This window comes from Erythrolamprus reginae, chromosome 1, assembly GCF_031021105.1.
Source record: "Erythrolamprus reginae isolate rEryReg1 chromosome 1, rEryReg1.hap1, whole genome shotgun sequence".
In the NCBI taxonomy this organism is placed as follows: domain Eukaryota; kingdom Metazoa; phylum Chordata; class Lepidosauria; order Squamata; family Dipsadidae; genus Erythrolamprus; species Erythrolamprus reginae.
This window is the reverse complement of record NC_091950.1, coordinates 333,446,683-333,467,756: the sequence shown is the minus strand read 5'-3', so window position 1 is coordinate 333,467,756 and position 21,074 is coordinate 333,446,683. Positions and strand designations below refer to the sequence as shown.

Below are 21,074 nucleotides of genomic sequence, written 5' to 3'. Positions count from 1 at the left end.
CTGCACTCATTCCTGAGTCCATCCCCACTGCTTTTGTTATATTGTACTACAGTATATTAATTTATTTAATTCTTTTTGTTAGTTTTTATTGTTTTACATCTTATATTCTGTAAGCCACCTTGAGTCGCCATGGGCGAATAGACAGCAATATAAATTCAATAAATGAATAATATAGTCTGGTTCAAAGGACTAATTAACCAGGGAAGCTTTGGCAAAACCAGGGATGGAATTTGAAATATGAAATTCACAGTTTTTTCCATTATATAAGTATGGAACACTAGTGAGATCATCCTATCCAGGAACGTATTGTTTAGTTTCTTTGATGAGAAATGGAAATAAAAGATTCGTATCTTTGAAACATATAGGTTAGTAAAAAAGCAAAGCAAGCAATTTTTTAAAGTACTGTAGCATGTTGGCTGGAATATGCTGTAATATCCACAGGCCCACTCATTCAAGAGTCTAAAATTTTCTCATTCATCCTGTTGGAAATTGTTGTTTTCATTAAGAAATCGGTTGGCTTGTAACTGACTAGTCACAAAATGAATAATGGATATTTGTCATTGTGGTGGGGAAAAATACCCCAATGGGATGAGTCTTGAAGTGCAAATAGATAGGAAGCATTACTTTTGAGTTCAAAGTTTCCATGATAACTTGCAATGTAATTCAACAAAAATTTAAAATAAGCTGCTATGTATACTTCTGAATACAGTATGTCCCATTCTTCGGCTGTGGTCTGAAATCACTCGTTATGGTTTATTGAAACAATTGGCCAATTCATACTAAAAATAATAATGGACGTAAAGTCTTGTCATTTTGGTACTGAATGGCTCAACCTCATCTTGGCCATTGTAAGAGAAGAAGGGAAAGAGAGGAAGGTGAAGATAGATTATATCTGAGATTCACCTACTTGCTTTATAGCGGAGGAATGGGGAAAAATTGTTTGTTTGTTTGTTTAATTTCTATGCTGCCCATATAAGTTAATACCTATATGGTATTCTTTTGTACTTAAATGTACATAAATCCATCTCCACCTTAACCTAATAGGAATACAGTGATCCCTCGAGTATCGCGAGGGTTCCGTTCCAAGACCCCTCGCGATAATCGATTTTTTGCGATGTAGGGTTGCGGAAGTAAAAACACCATCTGCGCATGCGCGCCCTTTTTTTTCATGGCCGCACATGCGCAGATGGTGGAGTTTGCGTGGGCGGCGGGCGGCACCCAGGGAAGGTTCCTTCGGCCGCCCAGCAGCTGATCTGCTCCGCAGCGCGGCAGCAGCGAGGAGCTGAAGATGGGGTTTCCCCGTTGCCCAGGCAAAGGGGAAACCCCATCTTCGGCTCCTCGCTGCTGCCGCGCTGGCGGCCGAAGGAACCTTCCCTGGGTCTTCCCGCCGCCCAGGCAAAGGGGAAACCCCAAGATCGCTTGCCGCTTGCCCGTCACCCGCCCGCCCGGCCGCTCGCCGCTTGCCCGTTCACCCGCCCACCCAGCTGCTCGCTTGCCGCTTGCCCGTCACCCGCCCACCCAGCCGCTCGCTTGCCGCTTGCCCGTTCACCCGCCCGCCCGGCTGCTCGCTTGCCGCTCGAGAGCAAGAGGGGGAGAGATAGAGAAAGAGAGAGAAGGAAAGAAAGAGATGAGAGAGGGAGGAAGAGAGTGTGAGAGAGGAAGAAGCAAGATAGAGAAAGAGAGAGAGAAAGAAAGATGAGAAAGGAAAGGAGTGACGTCATCGGGTGGAAAAATCGCGATATAGTGTTTCGCGAAGATTGAGATCGCGAAAATCGAGGGATCACTGTACAGTAGTCGCCTTCATTTTATTTTTATAATGGGGAAAAAAAATTGGAAACCAGCTATTTTTTATCACTAATGCATTCTTAATACTAGAGGGGAAAATGTTATATTGTAGCTTAAATCCTCTTGGAGATAAGGATCTCAAACTAAGACACTGTTAAGAAACAACACAAAAATAACTGAAATGGCAAAACATTACTTTAATACTGGGTTGTTAATAAAAATCTTATAAAAATCAAGTTATTTTAGCTATATCCATGCAATTAGCACATTTAAACAGCAAAAGCCAATATTGACCACAAATTTTACTATTCAAATTAGTCAAGTAATTATACATTTAGAATTGTTTCACAAAATGAGAAATATATACAGCCATCTGTCTTCACTAGCAAAGTTTCTGTCCTGCTGAACACTGGCAATGTAGGGAATGTGGAAGTAGGTCTAAAAGCATAAAATTAACGTTTCTAATTATAAAATCCATGTTTGAAAAGAATACTGTAAGTAACCCCAGAGTTTTAAACGTTGGATAATACGGTTTAGCCAGCTTGCCAGCGTAAGACACTCAGAATTTAAAAATTAGCCTTTTTAAAAGCCAGAAATATAAATAAGCTGTTTTTCTTGTGTGAGAACATGGTGAAGCAATGCACAGTAACTTGGTGCAGATGAAACACACAATGATATGTTCCCTTCCCGTGAAAAACAGGGAAAGAGGCACTATCTGGAAAAACATTCCAAGTCCTGATGTGTGTGTTACTGCTGTGCCATAATCAATACCTTTAAAAATGTGCCCCAGCTTCATGGATGAGCACATGGAACTGTTACGTTGTTTTTCTGAATCCTTTTAAAATAGGATAAATATTTTCAAACGCTTCATAAATTTCACCTCTGACTTTTGCACCTAAAAGGAAAAAGGAGTATATTTAACCACTAGGTCCAGACATTCTATAGCTACCATCACTAGTTTTCTAATTTTTTAAAGAAAGTATTAACAAATGGTATATATCGAAATTGCTCATAATTCAAACCTGTGCACTGAATTCATAGAACTTTTGCTCGGCAAGTAGAGCAGTTGTAGTCTTAATCTGGACTCCATAGAAGGTCCTTTGGCAGGAACTTTTGCCTTTGTCATAACTATATACAGTGGTACCCCTGCTTACAAACTTAATTTGCTCCGTGACCAGGTTCTTAAGTAGAAAAGTTTGTAAGATGAAGCAATTTTTCCCATAGGCATCAATGTAAAAGCAAATAATGTGTGCGATTGAGGAAACCACAGGGAGGGTGGAGGCTGTTTCCTCCCAGGAGATTCCTAGAGAGGCCCCACAGATGCTTCTCCCTGCCTTTTCCAGACATGTTTCCTCCCAGGAGATTCCTAGAGAGGCCCCACGGAGGCAAGAAGAGGCAAAAAAATCTTGAACACAAAGTTCGTAAGTAGAGGCATTTGTAGGTAGAGGTACCACTGTAGTTACAAAACAATACTTAACATTTATTTTATACTGGGACAATACATCAACAATTCCTAGGGTGTTAGTTAAAAAGGCCTCTGGAAGAGTTTTTAACCTGCTTCCCAAACGCCACCAGATATAGGAAGTCTATTCCACAAAACAAGTCATAATTGAAAAGCATCCCCTTCTCAATTCCATGATAATGGGGAGCTATCAGCAATCCAATTCCTTTGAAAGAGATAGTCCCACAGATCTTCCAGCACCCAGCCATATAAAACTTCATCAGACAAAGCTTGCATTCAAAATTGTACCTGAAAACCTATAGGCAGCCAAGATTCAGCCTGTAGCACAGGCATAATATGTTTACTGCATCCAGCATCAGTTAGCACATAACATGGCTATACCTTGTACCAACTGTATTTTCTGAGTGGACGTTAAAGGCATTAATACATTTAATTGCTGCAACATATTAACACTACAGGACAAATAAAAAATATTTGGGTAAAAAAATGCACCCAAATAGTATATTATAATAAAGGGGGGGAAAGGCACAAACCAATGCATTAATATGTATGTATTTGTTAATTAGGTATTTGAAATCTTTGTTAGGTACTTTTCAATTTGCTACAGTCACTGCACAGTAATTTCAAATATGGCTTACCTGTTAAAACTACTTTTCCAGAAACAAATATGAGCAGTACAATTCTTGGTTTGATCATTCTGTAGATTAAACCAGGAAACAATTCTGGTTCATAACTGAAAGAAAAGTTCTATATAAGTAAAATATAAAGCTAGTGTAGATTGATCAAAGTATTTGCTCAGTAATAGAAATGCATTTTTTCCTTCTGTTACATGTGGATTAAGCTGAGATGCTATTAAGTTATGTTTTATGTTCTCCAGGGCCTATCTGTATTTTTTCATTATTACTGCTAATTCCTCAATGCAAACGTTTCAGACAAAATATACTAGACTACAGTGTTCCCTCGATTTTCGCGGGGGATGTGTTCCGAGACCACCCGCGAGTCGAATTTCGGGGAAGTAGAGATGCGGAAGTAAATACACTATTTTTGGCTATGAACAGTATCCCAAGCCTTCCCTTAACACTTTAAACCTCTAAATTAGAATTTCCCATTCCCTTAGCAACCATTCTTACTCACCATGTTTATTTATTAAAGTTTATTTTAAAAAATGTTTTTTAAAGACAGACAAAAGTTTGGCAATGACATATGATGTCATCGGGTGGGAAAAATCGTGGTATAGGGGGGAAAAACACGAAGTATTTTTTAATTAATATTTTTGAAAAACCGTGGTAGACAATTCGCGAAGTTCGAACCCGCGAAAATCGAGAGAACACTGTATACAAAAGAATTATTGCCTACCTGCTAAACTGTTGATGCGTAAGAACCAATCCCTCAAGTCTGATAGGGAATTTTACATCACAACTGCCAACCATATTTTGAATTTTAAAATCCAAAAATTTTGCAGGGAAGCCCAACTTCTGTACAACTCTCGCATACTTTCTCGCAGCCAACCTGGACTGCTCTTCACTGAAAAATATAAGATGCGTTTTATTTCATCAAGGAAACTGAATGATACACATGTAAATTGCATACCGTCAGAGTCCGTTTCGAAGTGAGTGGCATATAAATGCAACAAATAAATAAAAACCTATTAGTTGGCTTTTAACAGATTACCTGTGTCAAATAGCCATATCTGTTGGGCTAAATGGTAATAAGTTAAATGGCTGCAGACAATTGCTTCGGCTTCATACCTTTTAGCTCCTGTACACACCATTTTTCCAGAGCTGAATATGAGAGCTGTCGTACGTGGCTCTCTTATTCTCATAATTACAGCAGCAAAACGCTGAAACACAAAGAACAAACACTTATATAACTACTGTACAACAACAACAAATCTCTAAACGTACATTAGTTAGTAAGTTGAAGTTGCAATAATCTCCATACTTCAAAAAAATATTAAACCATCTACAGTTACAAATACAGTGTAATTCAATAAATATATTAGTTCCTTTTGTTTGTTTATGGAAAAGACATGTCTCAAACTTAATAGCCAAAACATTGCAGTACGTTTGGTTTGAATTCAGGTAGAATGGATAGTACTTTTTCATCAAATTAATTCTAGAAGAAACTGCTTTATGAATGCTTACTCTAAGTGAAAACAATTACTGTTTTCATGTAATACTTCATTACTTTGTAAAATTTCTTTTACAAGAGGATTAACAAGATCTTCTTCCCACAATTACTACCAAAAGGGAAAGTCACAATGTAGGTTACTTGGCATGACCTATGAATCCAGCCAGTTTTGTAAAACCATTCTTAATGGCCAACTAGAAATGGGATCTAGTAGTTCTGTCAAATTTTACCTTTTATTTTGCCAAAAACGACTGTATATTACAACAAATACTTATATGTTTTTCAAAGTGTTTAGTATAAAATGGTTTGACACAACATGAATGCACATTCTTCTTTAAGGTTATTACTGCAGCCCCAAAGAACTTTTTTCTTGCCTACATGTAAAAAGCATACTCAGAAATAAATTGCAATAACTAAAGCAAGTCATGTGGGCTATGAGAAGCAAAAATGGCAAACAATCATAATTGATTAATGTAATATTGATTGTCATCTCTCTGTTATATCATACCTTGGGATTATATTCGGCATTTCGAGCACGCAGGGCAATGGTTTTGAGGTCAAGTTTGCAACCAAGATTTACTGTAGACACAATATTCCTGGAAAGAATTTAGAGATGTATTAGGTAATCTTAAAAGCTTCAAATGAAGACACTACAAAAATTGGTGGCAAGAGTAACCATGTGAACACTAGCTACAAGTCACAATACCGGTAGAAATCTAAACATAAAAGACCTCAGAGACACCAAAGAAATTTTAAACAACCGGAAGTATTTTTAAATCCAACGTAATGCACTGGCATTCTCAATAAAATGCCTGCAAGGTACCAGTTTTAAAAGCCTTGTTCAGTATTCAATACAGCAGCATATGCAATTGAAACATAGCCACTTGGAAGCCTGAACTCAGAATTCAGGCTGCCCACCTTGCTCTAAAAAAATATCAATATAGAATTCCCCCTTAAAATGTACCATTGATTAAGTGCAGGTAATCCTTGAGTTGCGACCACATTTGAGCCAAACATTTATGTTGCTAAGTGAAACATTTGTTAAGTGAGTTTCTCCCATTTTACAACTTTTTTTTGCCACAGTTGTTAAGTGAATCATTACATTTATTAAGTTAGGCACACGGTTGTTAAATGAATCTGGATTCCCCATTGACTTTGCCAGAAGGTCGCAAAAGGACCTTGGGATGGTCATAAATATGAACCAGTTGCCAAGCATCTTAATTTCAATCCCATGACCATGGGGGATGCTGCTACGGTCGTAACTCTGAAAAACACCCGTAAGTCACTTTTTCCGCCGTCGTCGGAATTTTTGAAAGGTCGCTAAATGAACTGCTGTTAAGTCGAGGGCTACCCGTACAGGATTTGTGAGAGCAGAGTGGAATCTGCACTTACTGCAGCTGCGGTACAATCCCAGAGCTTTCGGACGCAGGGGTGGCAGGCGTTATTGGGGTCATGGGGGTCATGGGAGAGGTGTAGAGGGGCGTGGTTCCTGGTAAAGGAGCGGTTGTAAGAGTCTGTGAGTGGAAGAGCTGTGGGGTTTGACCAGGTGCTACTTGCGTTGGTTGTGAGGTGGACTGCTGTGCTGCTGCTTGTTGCTGCTGCTGCCTCTGTTGTTCTTCCAGGATAGACAAACTGTTGGTACTCTGAGCAGGTTGAGGTGTCAGCCCAGTGCCATAGGGCATCATAGGACTAAAAATAGGGATGCCTGGAGTCATTGCACTCTACAAAATGAATACAATTTTTAAAAAGTTAAAAAGACTGCAACATACATGAGCTATGAATTCTGCCGCACGAATCCCAGCGACTGATTAGGTCCCACAGAGTGGGCCTTCTCCGGGTCCCGTCAACTAAACAATGTCGTTTGGCGGGACCCAGGGGAAGAGCCTTCTCTGTGGCGGCCCCAGCCCTCTGGAACCAGCTCCCCCCAGAGATTAGAACTGCCCCCACCCTCCTCGCCTTTCGTAAACTCCTTAAAACCCACCTTTGCTGTCAGGCATGGGGGAATTGAAACATCTCCCCCAGGCCTATACAGTTTATGTATGGTATGCTTGTGTGTATGTTTGCTTTTAATAATGGGGCTTTTAGTGTTTCTTTTAAATTATTAGATTTGTTATATATTGTTTATTATTGCTGTGAGCCGTCCCGAGTCTACGGAGGGGGGGGGCATACAAATCAAACCAAATCAAATAAATAAATAAATAAATGATGAACACAATTAGGAATGTGTGGAATTATTTACAGAACGGCTGCTGTATTCTGGATATCGTAGCAATAACAATAAGATTTATAGACTGCTTCCCGGTGCTTTGCAGCCCTGTCTAAGCAGTTTTCAGGGTCTCCATATTGCCCTACAATCTGGCTCCTCATTTTACCCACCTCAGAAGGATAGAAAGCTGAGTCAACTTTGAACCGGTGGGAATTGAACTGCTGGCAGTTAGCATCATTTGCCTGCAACATTGCATTCTAAGCTTTGTGCGATCATGGCTCATAAAACACAACTGCAATCCAATGTACAGTATATTAAAAGTTACTTCATGTTACTGCAAGCTACTTCTGCTGATCACCAGCTGCCAGCAATTTGGCAGATTGAATCTCAGTAGGCTCAAGGTTGACTCAGCCTTCCTTCCTTCCAAGGTCAATAAAATGAGGACCCAGATTGTTAGGGGCAAGATGCTTACTGTCCATAAACTGCTTAGAGAGGGCTGCAAAGCACTGTGAAGTTGTATATAAGTCTAAATGCTATTGCTAAGTTCAATTGCACAGCAATTTGCTTCTGAATAACTATGCAGTGGATTTTGTTCAAAATACAATAGAGCATAGATGAATATTCACCAAGCTGCTTTTGCCACACATCTTACTTTTGGATCCCATTCAATAATTAATTCATAAGTATCACAATCAGATTTTCAACAGTGAAACGATCACTGCAATCTCTTTAAATAAACCTTTCCAAAGTTGAAGCTAGCAAGAACACTGCCCGATTAAATGAAAAAGAAACATTCACATTACACTGTTCATTTAGAATGTATGCACATATCCAATAATTTATTTGGGTTCGTGAAAATGGATGGTTTTGCTGCCAAATTAAGTAGACAATTTAAAAGTATTCTAGTGGTCCAAAAAAATTGAATTGTGAAAGTCCCTTTCGGAGAAGAAATGAACTGAAGAACAGATCTAGAAAAAGTGAAGCTGACAACTGCGGTGGAATGAAGAGCCAGTGAGCAAACTGGCTCTATGATCATTCCTCTCCAGACAAGGAGAAGATGTCGGATTGCCCACAAGTGCTTCAGACAGCAACTCCTTGCAAGGAAACCCCAAGGCAGCAGTCTCCAGTTTACTCTCCTTCAAATTATGGTCAGCAACTTTCAAAAGACATTGTGTTCACATACTTTCTTTCTAATTGCTTTTGGAAATTGTTAACTGCTGTTCGGCTATTAGGAATCCTTGGAACAACAAGTTTTAGAGCACCAAAATGATCTTCCTTCAATCTATAGCAGGAGCAACTTTAACTACAGGTTTAAGAACTTTTTGTTTTGTGGGGGAGGGAGGGACACACAACAAAAAGATGATTAAAACTTTTGATCTTTAAAAAGTTACAAATGGACTTAGGCTTCAGATAAAACTCATTCGGGAATCAATTTATAAAGAATCCTTTCTGTGGGAAAATGCTTCTGTTTTGTTTGGTTTTTTAAAAAAAACCATAAAACTTTAAAAGTTCGGGAATTAAAGATTACATTAGAGCAGTGTTTTTCAACCAGTGTGCGGCGGCACACTAGTGTGCCGTGAGACATGGTCAGGTGTGCCGCGAAGCTCAGAGAGAGAAAGAAAACAAGAGAGAGAAAACAAGCAAGAGGGAGAGAAAGAAAACGAGAGAGAGAGGGAAAGCAAGAGAGAGAAAAAGAAAGAGAACGAGAGAGAGAAAGAAAGAGCAAGAGAGAAAGAAAGCAAGAGAGAGAGAGAAGGAGAGGGAGGGAAGGTGGGAGAAAGAGCAAAAAAGAGGAAGGAAGGAAGAGAGAAAGAAAGTGGGATGGAGAGAGAAAAAAAGAGGAAGGGAGAAAAAGGGAGGGAGAGAGAAATAGAGCAAAAGGGAAGAAGAGAGAGAGAGAGAGAATTTTTTGTCCAAACTTTTTTTAGCCCCCCCCCCCCTCAATGTGCCCATGGTTTTGTAAATGTAAAAAATGTGCCACGGCTCAAAAAAGGTTGAAAATCACTGCATTAGAGGACACTCAATTTACAGAATGAAGCAAAATGTAGATTCTAGGGGATTCAGACTATGTGGAAAAGGGGATTATACACTTGTGTTATTAGGTATTTGGGGTATTTGTTATTGGACTCTGTTGATTGGATAAGGAGGGCTGAAGATTTAGAGAAAATAGATAGAAAAGGGCTTGAGGTATGAAATGAAGATGTATTTGATTATATTTTTACAGACAGCGATAAACTGTTAATCCTGAAGAATACTTACTGGTGATGAAGGGCAAAGTTTTCCTTTTTTTTTTTTTTTTAAACTATTGTTTAGGTTTTGGGAGGGAGTTCCCTCACTTTTTTCTTTTTTAATGGATAGTTGTATTAGACTTTTGAATTAGTTTTATTTGATTAAAATAATCCTTAATAAACACTATTGGAAAAAATACAAAAAAATAAAGGGGGAGAAAATGCTTTCTTGTTCTGGTTCCAGTAAGTTTAGAAAGACTTAAAATAGAGGGAGAAAAAGTGACAAATATGTCCGTATATCTCAAGCAGATAAACCTGAAATATCAAGCAATTACTGTTCTGTTCATGCCAGGAGTTTCAATAGTGAAATAACAATAAACAATTCTTACTGCCTTAATATCCATCACTGATCCCATTGAAAAGTTAGAGATAAGAATTAACCAAAACTTGTCCTAACTTGCAGAAGCTAGCATGGCAAATAGCAACCAATGTAGTATTGAGGTACAGAGAGGTTATAAACATGACTGTTTTAAAATTCAAGGAAAACAAAGGAAGGTAAAAAAAAATATGGAATCCACAACCCATCCAATTCTGCAGATCTCTAAAAATTGTTTTGAAAGTTTTGTTTTTCAATAAATTCATTAGTTTATATATTTTTACCTGTGGGGATTGTAAGCCCTGAGCATAGGGTGGTAAACTGTTGTTCTGATCCATTGCAGCAATCTGGTGTCCAGTCAAATGAGGACTGCTTGCATAAATTTAATCCAGAAATCAAGCTTCACAACATCTATGTTAAGAAAGTAGCTTTCCTTAAAGCATCCCAAAAACTAGTTTGCCGTCTGTATTGACATATTTGATGAAACATCAAGTATATAAAATAAAGATTCCAGACCTGAAAAAGAGAAAAAGTCTCACATTATTATGTTCAAATAAAATTCATAGCATACATTCTTGCTGTGTTGCAGTAACTATTTTCCACAGATGAACTAATGTTCCCAGGTTTATTGTTTCCCGCACCTGACAGGCATGTGATTCAGAAATTAATTACATAAATATAGTTAAATAACAAAATGTTGGTTAAAATCTGCAATGGTAAATCTTCTTTGAAGGTTTCACTTGCTATAATTTTAAATGTTATATTGTTTTACTGCAATATAACATTTAAAATTATAGCAAAAAGTACATAAGGAGAGTTTGTGGCAAGCTTTTTCCCCAAAAAATGGGCAAAAAAAGAAATTACATTGCCTACTTGACTCAACTTTGAAAACAGGATATACTGTACAGTAATCCCTCGCTACTTCATGGTTCATCTTTTGCGGATTCGCTACTTCATGGGTTTTCAAAAGGGGCTTAAATCCATTGAAAATTTTAAATCCATAAATCCATAAAATTCCTCTACAGTACTACTGTACTCTATTAAAGAAACTGGTAGGATATCACATGTAGTTCCAGCTGAGAAACATTATAGAATGACTGTTTAATGCAAAGGGTGGGTTTTAAAAGTCCAAATACTCGTTAAATACATTAAAAACGATCTTTTCTCTACTTCACGGGAATTCATTTTTCACGGGTGGTCTTGGAACACATCCCCCGCGAAAAACAAGGGATTACTGTAGACAGAAAAAAAACAACATTTAGTTTCTTTTTCCTGCCTCAGTTATGCCCTGAATTAAGGAATAATTTATAGTTACATTTTGGATGCATAACAAACAACAGCAAATCATCTTGTCACAGCTTGTTACTTTTATATTCCATTGTAACTATTAAAGAAGAACAAACCAAACAAAATAACCTAAAAAAAGATGAGGTAAATTCCTAATAAAAGAAAAAACAAAACTTACTGAGTAGGTTAAAAATACTTAAATTAGTTCTTTCCTATTTTTGATTTCACTCAAGAAAGTCATCTACCTTCTCTTGAAGCAAATTTCTAGACGTAAAGGATTTTGCCTACTCCTTTCACTTATATCATTTGCTTTGCATACATTTATCTAGAAAATGTCTCAAAAAAATCAGGACAGTTACACTTTATTTTAAAAGAAACGTTTGCATGGATATTCGCATTCAAATGGATACAGTCCTGAGCAAGAATACAAGGCAAGAAAATTCTTTTTTAAAAGGTTTTTTTTCCTCTGCATCAATAACATAAAAAACCCCATACATCACATATGCCTTCAATAAAAATCAATATACAAATAATGTCGCTTAAAAACAATAATACCTAAGTAGTTCTCCAACTCCCCCCAGAGATTAGAACTGTCCCCACCCTCCCTGTCTTTCGTAAACTACTCAAGATTCACTTATACCGCCAGGCATGGGGGAGTTGAGATATTCCTTCCCCCTAGGCCATTACAAGTTATGCATGGTATGTTTGTGTGTATGTTTGGTTTTATAATAAGGGTTTTTAGTTGTTTTATTATTGGATTGTTACATGTTGTTTTTATCGTTGTTAGCTGCCCCGAGTCTACGGAGAGGGGCGGCATACAAATTCAATAAATTATTAAATTATTATTACTATTATTATTATTATTATTATTATTACTATTATTATTATTATTATTATTGTTGTTGTTATTGTTATTATTATTATATAAGGTAAGAATTCTCTTTAAAAAGAAGAAACATTATCAAGGAAAGATAAACATATATCCAAAACCAGATAAAAACAAAATATTGTTAGTTTTAGTTTTTACCCTGTGCCAGGGGTTTAACTGAACCGTGTTTCAATTTTCATGGAGGTGGCCTGTTGCAACCTTCCTCCATTCGCCAGCCTGCTTATTGCCTCAGATTGTTGCCTGCCAAGCCACAGTGTATTTATCACTTCAGCTCCCACTTTCCCATGTTCAGGACTAGTCAATGGCTTACAAAAAATGGATTAGTGGTTAAAAACATCTACCAACATTCGGAAAACATAGTAAAAAAAGGTCTCAAGCACAATTCCTGACAATGAGTCCACATGTGCTCTGTTAGGTGGCACTACGGTTTTGCACAAGAACTCCAAAAGAAAAGTACAAATATGAAATAGGATGATAATAATTATTTATTTATTTAGTCAAATTTCTATGCCGCTCAATTCCCCAGGGATTCGGGGCGGTTCATGGCAAAACTAGTGATAAATACCTAAAAATGGGGCTTCATCAGAATGGGATTGTAGTCATTCCTCGACTATGCAACTATAATGATTTCTTCCCAGATATGTTTAATGCTTTTAAAGACAAAAATGTAAAGGGAGAGTTGGTTTTATCCAATGATTTTTCAATTACAAAAACAATTAAGAAACACTGGCTCATACGTTAACACCTGGTTCCGCCAAGTAATTGATAAGAGCCTAATGCAAAAGCTGAGGAAAATAAGATATAAAAATATTCTTAGCAGTAACTGTTTTAAGACATGTTGTTCTGGGTTCAAAAGGTCTGCTTTGGTGTTCGATCACTCCCAGAACACACTGAAACCATTGCTGTTCTGAGAGATGTATTTTTTGATACTTCTGAATTATCTCAAGAGGGATTCAGTAAATCTAGAAAAAAAATGAATATTTAGGGCAAATGAATATTGAACATGGTGTTCACCCTTTTGGCTTACCTTGATTGCATTAAGATGAATTGTCAAGGGTCACATATAAAACATATAATTAATGTATATAAATAACATAATGTAAAAATGTTATGATTTTGTGGAACCACCTTACTAACTGTCCAGGGCCACATGCAGCCAATGGGCCGTAGGTTGGACAGGCCTGATATCGAGGGTGCATTTATACAAATGTAGTAACCAAAGGGAAATATGTGTTCTACATACAGTACTTTATTTTGCACAAGGTAACCTCCACTTTGAGTTTATGTGATCCATACTAGAAAGCACACTTAAAGAATGATTTAGACTGATTACAGAAGCATAATAAGGATGAATCAAGACTAGAATTGAGACTAATAAAGAGAGGTTGAAGGATCTGAGAGGACTACAAATGTGTAAATACTACTCTACAAAAACCTGGAAGTACACCCCAGAGAAGAAAGTTAAGACTTTTAGTCCAGAGTACTGCACATAGAATAACAGATTTATAGGAAGGCTGATTTTGACTTAACAACAACAAGAGAGTTGGAAGGGACCTTGGAGGTCTTCTAGTCCAACCCCCTGCTTAGACAGGAGACGCTATACTATTTCAGACAAATGGTTATCCAATATCTTCTTTAAAACTTCCAGTGTTGGAGCATTCACAACTTCTGGAGGCAAGCTGTTCCGCTGATCAATTGACAAAATCTTACAAAATCTTCCTAGCAGTAAGAACAGTTCAACTGGAAAACTGACTGCCAGAGAACCTGCTGATTTTCTTTACTAAATGTGTTTTGAGTCTAAATAACCCATGATTGGAGATTATTAAATTTGAATTCCTGCACAAATAATGAATTGGCCTATGTGGATCCATCTTACTCTTAAGATTCTAACACCTTTAATAAACAAGAATCAATTAACAAGGCCTTTGGATTACTGTACATAGTTCAATTAAATAACCCATCTGTATGTCACTCTTAGCTAGTATTCTGAAGAATTCTAGCTTACCATGACTAGTTCAGTCAGTGTCTTTGTTATATTCCTTTTAGCAGGTGCTAAAGGATCCATGTACTGTAATCTCCTTTCATTGTATAATTAGCACAAATGGAAAGAGGATCCTTGTCACTTTCTCCCACCAAGAACAAGTTATAAAAAAAATCAAGAACATGGTTATCAAATTCTAATTTGTTACAAAAGCAGCACAAGACTTCTCTATTTGCACACACTAAATAAACCACAAATTCTGTACATTGTTTAATCACCACCACACCAGAGAAACCAAGTTACACTAATGGTCATTCCCACTACTAGCGAGGAGTCATTTATTTTAAGAATTTTGATTTAACAGTGCAATAGTGAAAATGAAAAATATAACTTAATGTTTATTCAATCAGAAACAACTTCAATAATCTCAAATTATCTAGCTAGAAACATAAATCAATACTTAAAAAATTCTCTTTCCATAGGAATTTGTACCTGCAAAAACTGTAAATTAGAATAGATAAGGTCTAAATATTCTACCTGTCGAAAATGAATAAGAAGGTGTGACAAACAGCAACTATCCCAATAAAGGAGAACATTTGTAGCTCAGGCTTGAAATGAGGAAATTCTTGTCCTCCAAGCTTGCTTGTTTTCTTGAAGAAGTTTCATTATTCAAACTAAACAACATCAGTAATAGTAAGAACAAGAGTTTGCTCTCAATTTATATTCTAGTGGCATGCCCTGTACAAGGGAGTTGGTCTTCGAGGTTCTTTAGCTGGACTTTTCATTGTTGGTCTGATATTAATCTTGGTGCTCATCTATGCTCATCAGAGTGAAGATTGATGGTGAGGAGGTGTTTTTTGTTCTCTTTTTGGCTTGTTGACTGCCTCTTTTGCACACCTGTAGATACTTTTATGTCTGTTGATGGCCAATTTGCTAGAATGCCAGGCTTCTAAGAATTCTCTATTTTTTGGATTGGACTTGGTCTAGGATGGTGAGTTGAAGCTATGACAATAAGTCTTAACCAATCACAAGGACAAGGCACCTAAATATCTCCCCACCAGCAATCAGTACCCTGAAGACCACTCCTACCAAAATAGATAGGGCAAGCATTAATGATGTTACTAGTTTGGATAAAGACCTCTGCAATAAAACAACAGAGCTCAATAAAAACAAAGACCCACCACCAAAGTATTCTAAATTCAAAAGGACTTATTTCCTGTTTTGTCATTTATGGTTTGTTTTCTATAAGCAGCATTAACCATAGAATTTATATAGGACTGAACTATAAACAAGAGTTGTTACACTTTGGTTACATTTTATCAATATTTGGAGGAATGTATGTACTGGTATTAATATTTAAACTAATACATCAGTAGTATAAATAGGATTAAGAAATCTCATCTATTTGTCCTGGTTTTATCAACACGAATAAAATCAGAGCAAATATTAAACTGCCACAATTAAGTCTACAGTTCCTCTACATTTAAAACGTAAATTTATTCTCCAATTCTCAGTTTCACAAGGAAACAAAGCATGACTATGTTCATGGGGATAACCCTTCATTTTCCACCGAATCTCTACATTGTGACCATTTCTCTGCAGTGATTTCTAAAATACTGCAAGAGGGTAACAGGAATGTCTCTAATGTGTAGCAGATTGCGGAAGTGGATAAGAGATCACAACAGAAGTGGTATAAGATTTTTCTTTCCTCCCATTACAAATACCGGTAGGTGGCCACCACAGACAGATCCTAGCATGGATGGTAATAATCTTGAATGGTGGGTATGATGCCTATAAATATCACTACACTTGTTAGTGCATTTAGGGGAAATTGCAAATGGATGATTCTCAAAGGCATAAAGCAGATTTGTCTGATTCACTGAACTTCAAAAATTCCTCCACTGTTGCTACATTTAGAACAACAATGTAAAAGCATTACCTGATTTATTAGGTCAATCCATTTACACTGAAGTACTTGAACTAGTATAGAGCCACTGAAAACAAATCCATGGATACTGGGGCCATTAAGACCATATATATAGCAGTGTGTGTATCTATCTGTATGCATATGTGTGTGTGTGTGTGTTTAAAAAAATATTAAATTTTTAAAGTCTTTTTATCCATATTAATTGGATTTTTAGATGTATTGTTATGTTGTTCTGATATGTTGTGAGCGAGTCCTCGGAGAGGGGCGGCATACAAATCAGATTAATAAATGAATAAATAATAAATACATACTGCTCAAAAATATAAAGGGAACAAATAACACATCCTAGATCTGAATGAATGAAATATTCTCATTGAATACTTTGTTCTGTACAAAGTTGAATGCCTTGACAACAAAATGAAATTGATTGTAAATCAGTCTTGCTTCCTAAGTGGCAGTTTGATGTCACAGAAGTTTGATTTACTTGGAGTTATATTCTGTTGTTTAAGTGTTCCCTTTATTTTTATTTTGAGCAGTATATGTGTGTCTGTATAACATATTTTTGCTGATAATGAAAAGGAAGGGAGACTACTATATTTGGGACAAAAAATAGTCAAAAAAATCACACACACACACACACATGTATGTATGTATGTGTATTTATTTGTTTGGACTTATATGCCACCATACTCCCAAAGGACTCTCTGGGTATAAACCAAATAAGCCGAATCACATACATAGCCACCTATAAGGTGCATAAGCGCAAAGTCTAAAACTGCAAGCCTGTCATTCTTAAAGAGCCCACGCCATTAGACCCGCGTTAAGCAAACCTCTTCAACCATCTTGAGAAAGCTGAAAAATCCACTCCAATTACCCCGAATGAGTTGCTCAGAGATACACATTCACGCCTACTCTACTACTACACCTCTTTGTTCAGCCCAGGGATGTGTTTTATTTCACGGGCGAGTAGATCTTTGAAAATCAGCCCTACCGAGACAGAAGTTTTCAGACAACTCCGTGTCCAGGGATCGATCCGTGTGAATGCACAGAACAGCTTATCCGAGGACTTGCAGGGAACACCGATTGCACTGAACTCTTCAAGGTTAGCAACCTTGGCGGAGGAGTTAAAAAAAAACCAGGAGGGAGGGAAGAGAAAGCAAAGCTGCCCCATTCCTGAGTTCTCCCTTCGAAACGATGCAGTGACTCAACCCTCGAGCAACACTCAACGGAAACGCTGCTGACTCCATGTCCCGAAGTGACCGGGAGCGGGGTGCATGCGGATTTGCAACCGTTTTTTGGCCCAGACCTCCTCCGCTTTTGTGAAGCCGCCTAAATAAGACCTCTCTCGGGGCCCGAGGCCGACTAGAGCCCCCTATTCCCCGCCCGCCAGAAATAAAAGCGCAGCGCTGCCGGGCCCGGCGACTCACCGCTCCAGAAGTTCTCCCGACCTGTGCCGTGCCCCCACCGCGCTCGCCTCATCCGGCGGCGCGCCTCTTTGTGCGTCATCAAGCCAGTCGCGGGTAACCTTCAACGAGCCGTTACTGAAGCCGCCATGTTTCTTAAGGGCGGCAATGAGGGGGTGAAAGGCGCCTTCCCAAAGAGTTTTTTAAATAATTATTATTTTTCTCCACTTTCTCACATACAAGTCACATGTATATCCCTTCCAGTGTTACAAACCACATACACTGCTAAAAAAAAATATAAAGGGAACATTTAAACAACACGATATAACTCAAAGTAAATCAAACTTCTGGGAAATCAAACTGTCCACTGAGGAAGCAACACTGATTGACAATCAATTTCACCTGCTGTTGTGCACATTTAACTTTGTACAGAACAAAGTATTCAATGAGAATATTTCATTCATTCAGATCTAGGATGTGTTATTTGAGTGTTCCCTTTATTTTTTTGAGCAGTAAACATAGTTACATTTTCCTCCATTGTTCAAAATTGCCTATCTTATTCCAAACTTTTCATAACCAACACTTGTCTATCCCTCTTCTTGTTCTTTCTCACACTCCCCTTCTTCTTTCTCTATCTCCACCTCCTACCCACTTTCCCTTCACTCCTCCTCTACCTCTCTCTCCTTCACTTCCTCCCTCTCTACTTCCTCTTCCACCTTCTTTTGCCTTTCCCTGAATGCCTTCCATTCTAAGCCACCTCATGACTGATGCTGTATGTTCAATTTTTTTAAAAAAAGAAAAAGGGACAATAATAGTTCTACTACAAAATTCTTATTATTTTAATAATAATAATTTCCAAAAATTGTATGCCTGGGAAGAAGTTATTTGCAGTGCTGCGTCCTATCCGTCACAATATATATGGGCCTAATGGGCATAATATACATAATTCATCCACGGAGGTTGTGTGGGAGGCATCGATTAAGAAAAAATGATGACCTAAAACAGTGATGGCGAACTTTTTTCCCCTCGGGTGCCGAAGGAACATGGGTGAGCGCTACTGTGCATGCGCGAGTGCCCACGCCCATAATTCAATGCCTGGGGAAGGTGAAAACAGCTTCCCCTGCCCCCTGGAGGCCCTCTGGAGGCTGGAAATGGCCTGTTTCCCAACTTCTGCTGCGGCCAGTAGGCTAGTGTTTCGCACTCCCCAGGCTCCAAAGGCTTCCCTGGAGCTGGGAGAGGGTAAAAATGCTCCCCCCATCCCCCTGGAAACTAAAAACATGCCCCAGCCCCTCTGTGAGCCAAAAATCAGCTGGCCGGCACAGACATGCACATTGAAGCTGAGCTAGGGCAACAGCTTGGGTGCCAGCAGATATGGCTCCATGTGCCACCTGTGGCACCCGTGCTGTTGTGGTTAGCTCCGGCCCAGCTCCTGCCCCAAGGACTGTGGATGTGGGGAGACATCCACATGCTGCAGGCCTGGTTTGCCCCCGGTGGAATCCGAAGATGAAGGCTCCTCTGACCAAGAAGACATGAGTGACAGGGAGGAGGAGAGTATGGCAGACAGCTCAGAAGGAGATCAATTATCTAGCTCCTCCTTGGATTCAGAACAAGAGTTAATGATACAGCCATGCATGCGGAGAGCGATGCATAGGCAACAACAACAAGTGAGAGATTATTATCAAAGAAAATGAGGCCACCTGTGGTTGGGTGGGGCTGTGGTAATTAGTGAGGCTGCTATAAATAGCAGCCTGTGGGTTTGGCCATTGTGGAGGATTATCTGATCCTTGTGTTTCATGACTGCTTTACTGACTTTGACTTTTTGTGTGCTGATTTTTCCCTGCTTTGAAACTAAACCAGAGCAAAGTGTGTTTCACTTCGTGAAAGGACTTTGAATTGCCTCACAGCTGCAAGGACTGATAAGGGACTTGTGTAAATTACCAGCTTGTTTGGAGACGAGTGCTCTTTGCTATACCAAAAGAGGGCTTCGTTTAAGTGAATTTTCATTATAAAGAACATTGTTTTGAATTTTCAAACGTGTGTGTGTCTGAAATTTGTACCTGTGAATTTTTGGGAGGATTCTACCAGAGAGCCCGACAGAACACGTGCCATAGGTTCGCCATCACTTACCTAAAAGGTAAATGTGGAGGAGGGGGGCAGGAACCATCAGATCCATCCCTCGTTTCTAAGGGCCACTTGACTGTCCAGGTGCAACAAGGATCAATGAAGGAGAGCACAAAATATGAAAAGATCCCCTGGGACAGGCATAGAATTACTACTCTCTCTGGAAGCAGTGTTTGACTAACAACAGTTCATTTAGTGACCATAGCATTGTCACGCCAGCATTGAAAAATGTGACTCAGAACCGTTTTTCACAGTTCATTTATTTTATTTTATTCAATTTGTATGCAGCTCAACTCCCAGGGGACTCTGAGCAGCTAGTTACAATATTTGCAATTACAGTTGCAATCTTTGCAACATCTCCATCATCAGCTGACCAAGTGCTTGGCAACTGGTTATATTTATGAGGATTACAGCGTCCAGGGGTCATCTTGATCATCTTTTGGAACCTTCTGACAAGCAAAATCAACCGGGAAGCCAATAATTGGATTACCAAATTATGAACTGCAGTGATCCACTGCAGTCTTTACTCAAGCAGGCTGGCTTTCAGTATTCAGAAAAGCTATGGTGTGACTTAGTTATGCCTATTGTATGAACTTTAATTTAATTTATTAGATTTGTATGCCCCCCCTCCGAAAACTCTTCTATCTTCTAGAAAAAATTTCTATCTGCAATTCCTGTGTTCTAATTTCCAAATGCAAATTTCAAGAATTTCTAAGAAAGAGTCATGAATCTGTTGAAAGTCTGCCTATACACCAGCAATTGATTTTTTGCTGGGATATTTTCCATTTTTTGATCATTCTTACTACAGGCATTAAGGAATGCCTACATCTGAGCCATCTCTTAAACTAGAACATAGTGCAATAGGATTTGGAAGGGATCTTGGAGATCTTCTAGTCCATCCCTCTATGCTCTGGTCCCCATCCTGGGTGGGCTATGGCATCGTTTTTAATTCTCAAGTCAACAATTGCTGGAAAAAACTGGAAATCCATGCTCTTCCTTTTCGAAAAATACTCTTTTCTAATTAATTATCCAATTCAATTTTACCTTTCTGACGCCCCTAAACCTTGATCCTCACAGCTTTCAGCCAAGCAAGCTCTCCAGAGATTACCCAAAGCGTTCACACATCACCAACCGAACACGCTTTAGCCACACGTGTCGCGCAAGCCAACTTTCCCGGGACTTTTGTCGATCGCCTCTCGGACTAAATAAACGAAGGGCCTCTTTTTCCCCGCCCCTTCTTGAGGCTTTTTAATATCCCGCCCAGCCAGAGGGGTCGCTG

The 21,074-nt window shown here is 38.6% G+C and overlaps 1 protein-coding gene across 3 annotated transcripts; it reads right to left on the bottom strand.

The window, feature by feature from the left end:
• Positions 1–1,962: 1,962 nt before the first annotated feature.
• TBP (TATA-box binding protein) lies at positions 1,963–21,057 on the bottom strand. 3 transcript variants are annotated; one of them, XM_070733921.1, is made up of 8 exons: positions 20,840–21,057; positions 10,472–10,703; positions 6,770–7,098; positions 5,886–5,973; positions 4,996–5,087; positions 4,604–4,771; positions 3,886–3,980; positions 1,963–2,680 (listed from the first exon to the last, which is right to left on the bottom strand). In XM_070733921.1, the coding sequence occupies exons 2-8, from the start codon at positions 10,523–10,525 to the stop codon at positions 2,601–2,603; spliced, it is 906 nt and encodes a 301-aa protein (XP_070590022.1). In that variant the 5' UTR covers positions 10,526–10,703; positions 20,840–21,057; the 3' UTR covers positions 1,963–2,600. The 3 variants fall into 3 exon arrangements, with proteins under 3 accessions (XP_070590022.1, XP_070590020.1, XP_070590023.1); XM_070733919.1 differs by lacking the exon at positions 20,840–21,057 and adding an exon at positions 17,699–17,787; XM_070733922.1 differs by lacking the exon at positions 20,840–21,057 and adding an exon at positions 17,263–17,772.
• Between the last annotated feature and the right edge of the window lie 17 nt (positions 21,058–21,074).

Excerpts from the sequence above, each read along its gene's own strand:
- TBP (XM_070733921.1), bottom strand. The coding sequence starts at position 10,525 with ATGGATCAGAACAACAGTTTACCACCCTATGCTCAGGGCTTACAATCC. Across the intron at positions 7,099-10,471 it reads AGGGCTTACAATCCCCACAG|AGTGCAATGACTCCAGGCAT; the intron begins GTAAAAATATAT and ends TTCATTTTGTAG. Across the intron at positions 4,772-4,995 it reads GTGTGTACAGGAGCTAAAAG|TGAAGAGCAGTCCAGGTTGG; the intron begins GTATGAAGCCGA and ends TATATTTTTCAG.